The sequence below is a fragment of the Pogona vitticeps genome, chromosome 6, assembly GCF_051106095.1.
Source record: "Pogona vitticeps strain Pit_001003342236 chromosome 6, PviZW2.1, whole genome shotgun sequence".
Taxonomy (NCBI): Eukaryota; Metazoa; Chordata; class Lepidosauria; order Squamata; family Agamidae; genus Pogona; species Pogona vitticeps.
In genome coordinates, this window is record NC_135788.1 from 78,874,518 (window position 1) to 78,889,567 (window position 15,050).

At 39.1% G+C, this 15,050-nt stretch overlaps 1 protein-coding gene across 19 annotated transcripts in view; it reads right to left on the reverse strand.

Annotated features, from left to right (window-relative positions):
* FHOD3 (formin homology 2 domain containing 3) overlaps positions 1-15,050 on the reverse strand; it is a 329,766-nt gene that overhangs the window by 148,643 nt on the left and 166,073 nt on the right. For all 19 annotated transcript variants that reach the window (XM_020804920.3, XM_073003957.2, XM_078377654.1 and 16 more), the window contains exon 5: positions 8,049-8,154. In XM_020804920.3, coding sequence (XP_020660579.3) covers positions 8,049-8,154 — 106 coding nt within the window. The remainder of the gene's footprint in view (positions 1-8,048; positions 8,155-15,050) is intronic.

The window sequence follows — 15,050 nt, forward strand, 5'->3', positions numbered from 1 at the left end:
ATATGCTCAGTCAGAAATCTGACCATCAGTACATGGGATGCCACAAGCAAAGAAATTACTGTATAAAGAAACCTAGGAGAGGATATTTCAAATGGGATTGACCTGGGCATGTCACTAGACCTCAATTGCTAAGGATGGGACTTTTGGGTTAGGATTAACAAAAAAACAACACAGAAAAAGCTGTTATATTTGTTTCCAAATTCTTTCATTGCATTCTCAAAGAATGCCTCAGAAATAACAATTATCCGTTTGGACAAGTAAGAGGAACATGGATCTTCTGTGTTCACCTGTGTTTCTCTCTTTCATCATGTTTAGATGGAGGGATGGGAAGTAGTCTGCTAAAAGACTAACTCAAAGGATCTGGCTTTCCCTGAGACTGAGGGTGGCTCATGAACACAGCAAATTTGGGGGTGAAGCTCCGTTCCCATCCTAGTCCACAAGGTGCCCTGTTTGATGTTTTGGTTCCTGCTAGTCAAGAAAAAACAATGTTAATTCTAGAAGTAGAGAAGGAGTTTGCTTGTCTTCCTTTTCCCTCCACTTCTCTGTGTAATATTATTTAGATTGTAAACAGGATCATTGTGTGTGTGTTTTTTTTTTACTTATCTCAAACAAACCAATCTGAGAGCTCTTTTGGCTGGAAAACAGGATGAAATTCTTAAAATAAAAAAGAAGTAAGTTGGTTTGAGTTTTTATTTATCTAGTTACTGAATAACAGTAAGAATAGCTTTTCACTGCTTTTAGCTGTGTTCTATTAGAATACATTGACTATCAAATAAAAGATAATCTCTTACAATGTGATTCAGATGGGCAGACACAAGTGAAACCCTTGTAATGAATGTTCTTAGTCTAACACCAACAGGATTAAGTGAACAACAGTTTAGGTACAATTACAACTAATACAAATGTTTTTTGTGGGTCGAAATTCCATGACATTTTATCACAATTCTGCATTTATTCACCTCTACCTGCTACTGCCTTCAGCTTCTAACACAGGTAATGGAAAGATGAAGTCAGATATCATGCAACATACAGTACATGGGAAACAGAAGATGGAGCAAACTGCCTAGACAAGGAAAAACAAGTAGCCAAAGTCGATAGGGAAAAGATCAGACTGAACATTACCTTTGTGTTAGCACCTAGACAAAGGGCATCTTGCCTATATTTGGGCTAAGAGCCAAGAACAGAGAAACAATAGACGTGGCTAAACAAAAAATATGAATAAATTATAGTGCTCTGAGGTTCTTACTTCTCCCACAAGGAAAATGATGCTTTACCAAACAAAAACAGATCAAATAATAAAAAAGTGTGATTCATGGCCCAGAAAAGGTAAAGAAATAATATGGGAATGCTAAACCATTCTAAATGAATTCATGTCTTTAGAGCAGATAAATTGTCTCTTTGAGTACTAAAGGAGCAAGAATGCAACAATCCCACAAGCTCTTGTCAGTATTTTTATAATAAAATTAATTGGATTTCCTGTTAATGATCAAAACAGATAATAACAATAAATATTAATCACAAGCTAGCGTATTCAAGAGAGTGCACCTTCAGTTAGCAACTGAATGCGAGACATGGAATATCAGTTTCATGGAAGATTTTTGCATTTTTTTCTGATATAGATTTGAGAGGCTGCTTATTCTGGACAGTCCCATTCTATGTCTGAAACAGGTGTAACTTTATGTGCTTCCCACATTGCCTTTCACACACACCTGGGTCCCCATATGACTCTGGAAACAACAGACTTCAACTTTCTTGTTTTTGTCTTTTAGACTGTAGACAGATTTACAAACAAAGCAGGGCAGAGGATAAACTCATAAGTATCAGGTTCTCAATCTGAACTAGAGATGGGGGTATTCATATTCGTATACACAAATACCCTCACACAGGTGGACATAATGAGGATCCAGCCCCCTGGAACCAGACCATCCACTCACCCATCCACTGCTGCAGCCGGCTCCGCGCTCCTTTTCAATTGCTCTGGAACTCGCAGTCAACTAGCCACTCCTGACAGGAGGAGAGGAGACTAGTCTCCCTGCCAGGCTGACGAGGGGCTAGTCGACCGCGAATTCCAAAGCGATTGGAAGGGAGCGTGGAGCCGGCTGCAGCAGTGAACGGGTGAGTGGACAGGGTCCAGCCGCAGGGGGCTGGACCCTCATTATGTCCACCTGTGCGGGGGTATTTGTTTTCATATACGAATACTCCCATCTCTAATCTGAACATAAGAATGTTTTTTATGGGTAGAGGATCTGAGCAGTAAAAACAGAGATAAAAGGAATTAGACAATGATTCCATTGATACCGATGTCCCAGTGACAATGAATTTAGGTGAACCATTTGCTTTAGCTGGTAGGAATCAGATTAAATCTTGTCTTCTGAGATTCAATATCTTACTCCTTTCAATTTGCCTGTAGGGCAACATCTGGTACATTTTTTGGCATGTCTGAATTTTTATAAAGATATTTGCATATAATCAAGAAAACCCATGGCTTAATATGGTAACTTCACCAAGTCTATTAGGCAATAGACCTCATTTTACTTGCTCTGGACATGTAAAATAATTTTTGAATTGTTTCTGATATGCCTTACAAGTCATAGCTTATTTTTTGGTTTTCTGACATCAAGCATACACATTTAGGCTACTCCGCTGTCGTAATCTTGGGCTATACACTCTTCCTTCCACTTCCTTCTATACATATTGGTTTTAAGCCTCAACTGATCAGAGAGATTTCTATGTAGTCAAAGCTCTGTGTGGCATGATAGTGGTTAATGACATAACTTGTAGAAATACGAGGCTGTAACTGGATCCCTAGTTCTGCTTGCCAGTTCTGCTTGCATAATGTTATTTAGCAAATCATTTGATATCAAACTTGTTCAGATCAGAGTCTTTAATGGAGCAATAGTTCTATCAGTGGTTCCCAACCTTGGGTCCCAGATGTTCTTGAACTACAAGTCCCAGAAATCCTGGCCAACACAGTTAGTGGTGCAGGCTTCTGGAACTTTTAGTCCAAGAACATCTGGGGACACAAGGTTAGGAACCACTACCTAGCTGATAAGTTTTGCCACGGCTGTTAACTAGCAGTGAAGAGAAGTAGCCAGATAGAGTGAGGGAAACATAAAGTGCACAGTCTGTGTACCAGAGAGAGGAAGCCAGAACCACTCTTACGAAGAGAACAGTGACCCAAAAACCCAGAGAACTGAGCTCACTTATACTGTATATCTAGCAACTGGGGAGAGAACAGTAAATGTCCCTACTATAGAAGATCAATGTGACTGGATACTCTCTGTGGTCTTAGAGGAATATCCAGGTATGCTGGAAGAAGATAAAGAACCCCAGCTCCAGATGTTCAGCTTCCTGTTCAGTTGAAACCATGTCAACAGTAGGTGGTGAAGAATACATACTGCCAATGACATACAGAGACAGTTCCATTTTGTCCATTAAATCCTCAGATAGTCCTCCTAAAGCAGAAGTCATCAACCCCTGGTCCGCGGCCCTGTGTCGGTCCGTGGCCTGAGCTGGACCAGGCCACGAAGACAGACCTCCTGGGGCCCCTGCATGCACTCCCCTCCCCACAGCTGCTCTGTGCACATGCCAGCGCTGGCGCGAGTGCTCCCCCACCCCTTTGCGCATGCGCCTGAGTGCCCAAGTGCCCACGCGAATGGGTGGGCAGACGCGCGGGTGGGCGTGCAGTGCCCCTGCTCCTGCACGAAGGGGTGGAGGAGCACTTGCGCTGGCAGGCAGGTGCTACCCCACCGCTTTGCGCATGCGCCTGAGAGAGAGAGTGCACCTGCGGGGGAGCCCTGCCTTCCTTGGAGGCTCAGCCGGTCCGCGGACCCAAAAAGGTTGGGGACCGCTGTCCTAAAGCACTGATGAACAACCTCTGGTTCATAAGCCAAGCTGCCTCCTAGACCTCCCTACATAGCCTGCAAAGGTCTCACTTCTTTCCTCTTTCTGCTTCTTGTGAAACAACTTTTTGCTGGCAACTTTTAAAATTATCTGCATTTTAATTTAAATTTTCAAAGATTCATAATGGTGTTTCTTATGGATAGACTGTGGATTACTTACGCTTATAATGATTTAAGTGAGTAATCTATGTATGGACCTCCAGATGTTATTCAGTTCCCATCAACCTTAGCCAGAGAAGCAAAAGATTAGGTGTAAGAAATGGGAGCCTTCCAAATGCCATGTGCTCCACTTCTCTCTCTTCCTCTGCTCACCCTTCCCTCTGAGGAAGGCCAAAGAAGAAAGAGGCCCAAAGCTACGATCTGTCTTGTCTTGCTCCACTTCCAAAACCATTGTTATTGGGAAGAAGTACATGTGGCTCACTTTGCTTCACAAGATGTTTTGACTTTTAAAGCTATTTTGAACCTACATCAAAATGTTCACCCCCCACATAGCTGTGAAACTAATCTGTACAACTTAGTTTGAGTCTCTTTTATACATTAATGTCTTGCACAACCACTGATTGTGGCGCAGTGGTAAACCGCTGTACTGCAGCCAAAACTGTGCTCATGACCTGGGGTTCAATCCCAGGTAGCTGGCTCAAGGTTGACTCAGCCTTCTATCCTTCCAAGGTCGGTATAATGAGTACCCAGCTTGCTGGGGGGGGGGCAATGTGTAGCCTGCATAATTAACTTGTAAACCGCTCAGAGAGTGCTTGAAGCACTACGAGGTGATATATAAGCAGCACACTTTGCTGCTTATATACAACCAGAGTACAGGTTGCTGTCCTCTGAAGATGCCGGCCACAGAGACTGGCGAAACGTTAGGAAGAACAACCTCCAGAACATGGCCAAAGAGCCCCAAAAACCCACAACAACCACACTTTGCTTTTTTGACTGTGCATGTGTTTTGCTTGTGCCATATTTCTATATGAAGCTCTCCCTTTACCAGGAATTAAGCTTAGCAATCATGGTATTAAATGGGTAACTAAAGAGAAGCAATATTCATATACATACTGTACTTTTGCAAAAACGTACATTGTTGTTGTTATGTGCTGTCAGGTCACCACTGATGCATGGCAACCCTATGAAAGATCAGTCTCCAAAATGCCCTGTCTTCAATAGCATACATAGACATCTTCATATACTGTGCAGCAACATGCAACTTTTACAAACTGATACTGACATTTAAATCAAATAAAACATATAAATGCCAAAATACCTTTAAAGACCCTAAGGGACTGTTGTCTTGGACTATACAGTAATTTTTGCTTCCTAGTTAGGGATGTACTTTTTCATTCTATGGTTCACTTCCTTATTTTCATGGGCTGTACATAGCCCAAGTGTCACATTTCATGGCAAGCTTCACTGGCATAAAATTACAGACAGATTCCTTTTCATGTAGACAAAAAGCAATTGGAAGCCTTCCTGTCCCTGTCAGATTTCAAAACAAGGGGAATCTGTAATTTCATGGCATTCTACAGATTTTACATTCTACAGAGAAGTCTAACAAGTCCATAGTGCCAAGATTAGCAGACATAACAATGGGTTTTTCTAACAAAATAGTTCAAGAACATTCAGTTTGTGGCAGAAATTATCACACAGGGGGAAAACTGAATGTCTAATTATTTTCATTACTAATTTTAACATTTCATAAGTAACAAGCAATACACAAGAGTTCTACACCACTGCAAAAGTTAAGGTAACTTATCCATCTATTCTGAATCTATGACCAAGTTGTATCACCTGTGAGACCTTTCACTGGCTAAAGAACCCCTGAAAATTCTGAGAATTTATGGGGCAAAATAAAGTGGTTATTTGTGTCTCCAAACCTAACAAAAACTTGCATTGGGACTTCACCTCTGGCATAGTAAATGATAGTATTGGTGGCTAAGGAATCTAACAGCTCTCTCACCTAGTAAACTGCTCTGCTGTCACAGGTAGTAAGAAGCCAGTCTATATTCCTGGGTTTCTGATTCAAAATATGTGGTGGAGAGATGGACTGATATCAGACTTTTGCAAGCTACTTCTTTAATGAGGGCTCCTGTGGTTAATCATTGTGCATGCAGTTTGCAAATTTAGATTAGTTAAACTTCAACACAGAAAACACACATTCTTTAAGAACACAGGACCTGCTTAGCTCAACTGGATCAATACATATTTAGTCCAGCATTCCTCACAAGATTCCCAGTCAGTCCAACCATGGATCAGATTCTATATTGTCCTTAGAAGTTGTCTGCCTTATCTGGCTCTTAATATGTAGTGAGCAACTCAGTAGGTGTGTGTCAGGATGAAACACAGCAGCAGCCTGCAACCAGCTGAGTGCCAAGCAAGATCCATGTCATGTGTGTGACTATGCCCACAGGGAGACGCATTCTTCTAGAAATGAAAAGACAAGACTAGCTGGAAAGGATGGAAGAGGCTGAAATTTGCTCATGCTGGATGTCTTGCACACTATTTCTGTGACAACTGGCTAGTGTTCCTCCCTCTTCTGTTTCATCCTTCTCTTCCTCCACTTTTCACATCTCCCTAAGTACTTATCAAAGGTAAGACAGGCAGGCTTGAGCAGAGGCAAGAGGTCACCAATTGCTGGCAGTCACCAAATAGCAGCTAGGGGTGAAAGTGATCTTATTTATTCTACTTGGGGGGGGGGCATAAACGTTCATCCCCAAATGATGACTAATGAAGCCACTGGCGATTTTTCAAGATAAATCTTTCAAGTTCCTTCTACAGCTTATTTTTGTAACTTCATCCCTTGTTCTTCTGATTAGCCAAGTACCTTTCTGTAATGCTGCACGTCTGGTGACAAACATAAACCAGATGACATTCTGCCCAATCCCCGGCCTTGTGCTGTTTCAGGAATCTGATTTCCCAGAATGAAAAAAGGACAAATGTCTGTTCTAAAAGTGGTATTCAGGTGACATCATATGCTTTTTGTTTTATAAATAGCTATTAACAGACTCTGTAAATAAGCTATTTCATAAAGAACGTCTGGAATGAGCCAACAGCAAAGGATGCGGGTTGAAATTCTGTCAATGAGTTTCACAGCCTTTTTTTTTTGGATGCAACCACTATTTTGTAAAAACTGGCCAGCTAAAATGGCTACCACCTCAGAAACTTATGTTCTGTTTTCAAAGCTGTGGTTCTAGCTATAGAATCACAAGGAAAACTAGCTAGCACTAAGTATGGCCAGTTGTTGGATGGGAAGAATGAAATTTAATTTTAAATTTTATCTCACTATGGATTCTCTGTTAACACCATAACAGTTTACCTGAGCTGTAATTTAAGACACAAGAGCCATAATCCAGAGGTTTGCTTCCTGGACTCAGAGAGCTTTTGCATGTGGGGTTTCTTAGAACAGCTATGAAAATCAGAATAACATGGCAGATGATGTTGGATTTATGCAGCTTAAAAAATAATCAAAGGCATTTCCAGAGTTAGTCCTGTTATAGATGTATGGGTGTGAGTCCATGTATGTATGTATGTATAAAACAATATACTGCACTTCCAAACTTGAGGAGAGAAGGCCAACCATTATGTAGCCAAAATGTCATCACCGCTGTATAAGAGTCTGAGATCACTTTCCAACCATTGCTAAAGTAGAAAAGAATTTGGAAAAGGGGGGAGTTCTTAGGTGTCATTCTGCCCAAACAAACCAAAAGGACACAGCAGTGTAGAAGAAGAGTGACGCTATTGAGTGGTTGTGAGGTGGAATGTAACAGCTGGAAAGGAAAGAGGGAGGAAGAGGCACACAACACAAAATGCCCAGAGACAATAACTTCAGTGTCTGAGTAGATAATTTCCCGATTCACACTAAGAAGATGTTGAAAATGCTTCCAGGGATGGAAGCAAGAGTTGCCTATACAAATCAATGAAGAAACTCAGTATTAAGTAATAACGACATTATTCCAGTAATTACAGTATTTCTATCCTTTCAGTGACAGAAAGCTACAAGGGAAAAGGTCTTCATTTTTAAGGAAATTACTGACAAATCCATTGAACATTGTTAGGATTTAGAAATGTGCAACATTATTAAATGCAATGGGTCCAAGCAAAAAGAAGTAAACTGTGAACCCCAGCAAACATTGCTGCCAAATCAAACTTCCATACCTCTCAAGATATAATTCTGGTAGTTCTGATCTGCTTCAGCGCCCACCTTTATTAAACAAGTAAGGCCTTCTGCCACAACAAATTCATGGACCAAATCCTTGTCATCCTGTCAAGGAGTGGGTAAGGGAGGAGAGAAAAAGAAATAAGATGCCATTTAACACACTTGAAATACAAAACGCTTAGGTAACCATGGATCACAAAATTCTCATTTAACTACTGATTTCTTCCCATTGACATAGATATGAACTGATGCTGTACACTAGATGCAATCATCCTTAAATAACAGTAATTGCCAATAGGCAAGTGGTGAGAAAGTTCTTTGATCTTGGTAAGCAAGAAAGCTCAGAAACAGAGTTGTATGGCAACAGTTCAAGCAACCTGTTTTTTAGTTGAAATTAATTTTGCCAAGGATTTATTGCCTTTTAGTTGTACCTCATATTAGGGAATGCACCTGTTTTCACTCTTGTTAAAAACTCATTCATTCCATGAACTGTCTGGGACAGAATTCCACATATAATCCACCCAAGTATTAACATCAGGACATCAGCCTATCACATCCCAGTATGACACCTCTCTCTTTAACCCAACTTTTTCCCATACTCTTTGCTTCTCTCTTCATTCTGCTACTCGCCCAGCACTCAATTATACACATGTGAAAATGAAGCTCCTTATTAGACATTTGTGGGGTGGAATATCAACTCCACAGTTACATTCCTGCCAATTATTATAGTTGAAAGAACAGTATTTTCAGCTCGTGAGAAGCTAGGGATTTTTTGTGGTGGTGGTTTTTTTTTTTTTTTGTCATCATAGAATATCCTGATTCAAGAAACTTGCTGAAATACAGTGGTGCCTCGCAAGACAAATGCCTCACAGGACGAAAAACCCGCAAGACAATTGTTTTTTGCGATCGCTATGGTGCCTTGCAAGACGGCTTCTTCTATGACCATGCTTAGCAAGACTTCCCCCCCCCGAGACCGATGCCTTGGAAGACGAAAAAATTTCATTTGTCTTGCAAGGTTCCCATAGGAATGCATTGCAATTCATTCCTACAGGAAACCGCTTTTCGCAAGACAGTGCTTCTCACGGAACGAATTAAATTTGCCTTGCGAGGCACCACTGTATGTATTTTTGATAAGTAGTAAATTTTTGATAAGTATAAATTGTTCATGTCATAAGAAAGTGAGATGACAGAGCTTAGTGGGAGAAAAATGGTCTACTTAGTTCTCAGCCACCGGAAAAGGATTTCATAGGTGCAGTTATGACACACTTCACAGAAGAACCACAAGAGCCATATGATTTGGTGATACTAAGAGTTCATTATCAGTTCACCTAATTGGGGTTCTGGGCAAACCAACAACCCATCCAGGTTATTTACTTGAGCAATTAGTAGTATCTAGGCAAATGTATGTATTTGTAGCTACTACAAAAAATGTGGGCACAAACAAATATACACACTTACGAAAATATTTGTAACTGTTTAATTTTTAACCAGCAGAACAGGATCTTGTGGATCAAGGTTACCTAACATGCTTCACAGAAGAGCTCAGCAAATGCCCATGACTAGATTATCCTAATCAGTGGATCCAACTGGAACTCTCAAATTCAGTTTTGAAATTTTTTGTAAGATTTTCAGTCAAGTCCTACTATTTGTCCCAATTAGAGTAGACCCACAGAATCAATAGTACTTTAGATAAGTGAACACATATATAAGTCCAATAATTCAATAGATCTACTTTATCTGGAAACTATCAGAATTAACCCCTTTATTTCCATAACCACTTAAAAAACTTATATGCCATCTTTCCAAAAAGCACATAAAGAAAAATTATCAGAGAATAGTATCTCATAAAAATAGACTGTTTAGAGACGTAGATGCGATCGTCTACTGGAGAAAAAGCAATTCTTTTTGAGAATACAGTAAAACTTGCAAAAATTGTAACATAATCTGTTAAGAGTCTAGATCAGTACAAGCTGAATGAAGAGTCTACAGGAAAAAGAAACAAAAAGTTAATACAAATGAAAAGCATATTACTTTGGAGCCAAATCTGAATTAAAAACATAAAAGAATGAAAGAATAAAATACATTTGATCTAGACTGCCTTGAACAAGCAATTGAAGCATAAAACTTTAAAACAGTATAAGATTATTTTTTTTAAAGGAAGGGGGTGGAAAACTAGGGAGAAAGAAAACATAAACACCATCATGGAAGACATAATAAATTTGTAAGCCTATTGTATAATATATTTATAACGTGGTAGAGCTATGAGGAGGTTCAAACATTTGGATTATACGAAGAATGATTAAAAGAATGTAAACTCATTCTCCTTACATTAAAAGGTTTATGTTTACATTATTTCTGAACTAAAGTAATCTTTTTAGGTCTATTAGTCCAATGAGTTACCAAAATGGATGACCTTACATATAAAAGCTTTTCTAACAATAACCAGCAGTTCATGCCTTCCATTGGTGTGTTGTGGAGGAAGAGAATGTTCTCAACATAAAAACAAAGTCCAGCAACAGATTATGATTAGACATTTTGATAAGTAGCTTCAGCACATATATGCATCTGTGGCAGTAACAGAAAGGAATTTGCCCTTGAGCAGAAAAATGAAACTGTCCAGTAATTAGGCAAAGATTTATGCCTTGGCTCTTTCATCAGCAAGCATTGTAGTGCTGATGAGAAAAACAGCTAAACATGGGAAATTACTAGATTGGATTATCAGTTGCAAGAGTTCTGAACAATTATGAGCAAGTCCCACTGACTATCCACTTCAGGATGGATGCTAAAGGACATACCACAGAAGCAACTTTTATAATTATCCCAATAAGAATGAAAAACATAGCCATTTATATCAGGGTGGATAAAAATCGGTGATTTTATAAAAATAAAATTGATTTAAATCACAATTTAAATTTTAAAAAATAAATGTTTTGATTTAAATGGTCAAAAATCTATTTTTAAAATCTTAATTGTGATTTAAATCAATCTGATCAATCAATTATGATTTAAATTAATTTGATTCAAATCCACCCTAATTTATATCTTGCATGTGGAGCACTGTGTAACAGGAAACATTTCCTGGAAAAAGCTTTTCAAAAGATTCATGATTTTTAATGTCACCAACCTGGCATGCTGAAAATTACTTTTATCTAACACCACCATAGCTGAGATAAGCTGTTCTAGTGGTGACAGCTATTGGGAGAAAAAGAAATTGCTGTCAGAAACATTTTTAGTTATTTTTATAGTAAAAAGACTTCTAATACCATTCTGCCCAGAAAAGAATCCAGAAGAATATGGCTCATTGGAAGAGGTCTATATCACTCTTAGGTTATAAGGGTCAACTCACACATGCAAATATTTTATTTCTCATTGATTACTCGCACTTCAGTGTGTTCAGCATTGACTCAGTGACTCAGTTGAACAGCACTGCCCCTGAGATGATATCACCTTTTAAAAAAATGTTGTGCAGTTTGATTTCTAATGGCTAACCTTTGGTCTAGATGGGCGGGATAGAAATCCAATCCAATCCAATCCAATCCAATCCAATCCATCCATCCATCCATCAATAAATAAATAATTCTAGTTCATTTGCCATCTGGACTATTTTACTAATCTGTATTTTCTTCATGCACCCAATTCAGACTGGCCTCCCTGCTCATTGCATTTATTTGAATCAGATACCGTAGTTTGAAATCAGCCACCAGCAGGGGGAGGAGGTAATATTTTTTCTGAAAGATCACCTCAAGAGACCAAATGCAAGTGATACCAGGATGAGATTGGGGCAGCAATGCAACATATTTATATGGAATATCATGTTAGCATTTTATCCCACCCTCTATAGACTATGTGTCCTTTGAGAACAGCATACAAAAATGAATTAGAACAAAACAATCAAAAAGAAAAAAAATATTACCATGCAAAATACAAAACAGTACAGAACTGTATAAAAAAACTTAGCAGCTTCAATTAAAATGTGATAGGTCCATTGGATGCCACTCATATCAAGAACCAGATACAGCTGTGCGCCACGTCTAAAAATAGAAACAACTTGGTGAGTAATTGTTCATTGTTGTTGTTGTTTAGTCGTTGTGTCCGACTCTTCGTGACCCCATGGACCAGAGCACGCCAGGCCCTCCTGTCTTCCACTGCCTCCCGGAGTTTGGTCAAATTCATGTTGGTAGCTTCAGTGACACTGTCCAACCATCTTGTCCTCTGACGTCCCCTTCTCCTCTTGCCTTCACACTTTCCCAACATCAGGTTCTTTTCCAGGGTGTCTTCTCTTCCCATGAGATGGCCAAAATATTGGAGCCTCAGCTTCAGGATCTGTCCTTCCAGTGAGCACTCAGGGTTGATTTCCTTCAGAATGGATAGGTTCGATCTCCTTGCAGAGTCTCCTCCAGCACCACAATTCAAAAGCATCAGTTCTTTGGCAGTCAGCCTTCTTTATAGTCCAGCTCTCACTTCCATACATCACTACTGGAAAAACCATAGCTTTGACTATGCGGACCTTTGTTGGCAAGGTGATGACTCTGCTTTTTAAGATGCTGTCTAGGTTTGTCATCACTTTCCTCCCAAGAAGCAGGTGTCTTTTAATTTCGTGGCTGCTGTCACCATCTGCAGTGATCATGGAGCCCAAGTACATAAAATCTGTCACTGCCTTTGCCTTCTAAAATTGTTCATACTGGTTCTTATTTAGAGTATCTTTGAAATAATAGTCAGATAATTTCACTGTAGAATCATAAAGTGGAAAGGGACTTCAAGTCCAATCAGTTCCACTGAAGGATACCCAGTACTATAACACTCATTAATCCTATGCTTAGAATTTTCAGATAATGACAATTCATCACATCTCATGTACTGCTATCAAGCCAAGTGGCAGCCATCTTGTACTTGTGTCTTTGATTTTTTTTCTCCTACCAAAAATATTTGTTTGTTTGTTTAATTTGTATACCACCCATCTAGCTACAAGGCTGCTCTGGGTGGTTTACGACAAGACAAAACAATAATAACAGCCTTAAATAATAACTACATAAACAACACAATACTATAAATATAAGCAACAGACATATACCGATAATTAGAATTAGAACTTAACAGTTAACAACGTGAATATAGAATGTTACATCATTTTCCCTGTTGAAGTGCATGATGTACCCCAGTTCTCCATCCTGTAAAGAAATCTTGATACTGCTTCTAATTTCACTACTATCAGCTACACTTCTTTTAAAATTTATTAAGCATATTTATTTATTTATTTATTTGATTTATACCCCGCCTATCTGGCTCACCGGGCCACTCTAGCATCCCCACTAGCTGTTAATCAAAGCCACTCACACAGATGTTTAACAACATGGGAACCATGGAGGAATACCCTTTCAGCAGAGCCCACCAACCACATACAAATTCAGCCATTTTCTTGGCTTTTTCTTTTTGTAAATCTTCTTGGAAGATGAGAGCATATGACCTTAGTTTCTCTAGCTTCCAAACCAAACTTTTATCTCCACATCAAACTCAGTTCAAGATAAGAAGAGTTGGTCTAAACAGGATTAGAGTTGGAGAATTAGGATTCTTACTTCCACAGATACAAATTAGCTTTAGAGGAATGGAAAATACAGGCCTAACAGCACTGGGGAATTTAAGGACTTTGATCCAGAAAGCAATTTATTCTTTATAGAACACTCTAAAACTGGTTGCTGAATCAAAATGGTTTGTTAGATTGGTTTTTTAAAAAAAAAATATGTCTAATCTACACACTTAAAAACAGTCCATTTCTGATCAAAATAAAAACAGAAACAAAATAAAAACAAAATATTATGGCACCTTGAAGACTAGCAAATTTGTTTAGTGTGAGTTTTCATGGATTAAAACTTGCTGTTTTGTGTTCTTTGTCTTCCACTGAAGCATCTCTCCCTCACCCTGTACATTACACTTCAACTTCCCTTATGAATTACAAGCATGAACGAGTGGGGCTCAAGCTATTGTACCTTCACTTCCAGCAGAACAACTAGCTTTCACCTGAAGAGGGCATAGCTTGTTGGGTAGAAAAACAAACATGACACAGATGTTGTAGATGACTGCAGTTATTTCCATTACTCTGTATTTCTTCAGCCCAGGTAGGCAGTGACAAAACATTCCTGGCTTTCCCCTGAAAAGGCCCATTCACAATATTCCTCTTTACTCTCCTTATTCATAGTGGCTCTATAAGGAAGGCAGCTATTGAGCTAGTGACTGAGCAACACCTGACACTCAATTACACTCATACAACAGGATTTCAGCCAATGAGGTTTAAGTTTGTCTGAATCTAACCCAATAAAAGTGAACAACAGAATAATAAACCAGTATCTGAAGCAACAGGTAACTAAAATTTAACAATCAAGTGGCCCAGTTGCTACACACCTGCAATAAAACTGGAAACCAAGTTGATCATCTCAGAGTATGGGACACCTAATAATGAGCTCAAGTTATAAGAAGCCAGATTTCAGCTGAATATCAGGAAAAACTTCGTAACTGTTAGAGCAGTACAACAATTGAACCAATTACCTTGGGAGGTGGTGAGCCTCCATTTGTTAGATACTCTTTGATTTGGATTCCTGCACTGAGCAGGGGGTTGGTCTTCATGGCTTTATAGGTCCCTTCCAACTCCATTATTCTATTATTCTGTGAGAAGCATCTTGACACCAAATTTCATTATGAAATGAGATGGTTTCATTTTTCAAGAAAATGCTGTTTGGCTGTGTTCTTGAGGTTTTTCTTCCTAACGTTTCACTGGCATCTTCAGAACTCAGTCTGTGCTCCAGCCTAAAAAACCTACAACCACCATTGGATCCCGGCCATGAAAGCCTTCAAGAATACATTAAAATGCTGTTTGTTTCAAGTTCTGTATATAGATGTCCCATGCGGCAATATTAATGCTAAACATGACTGATAATATTCTATCCCTTGTTTCATTTTAGAGTGTCTCATCATAGATTTTTTTTTCGAGGCATAGATATTCAGACCTG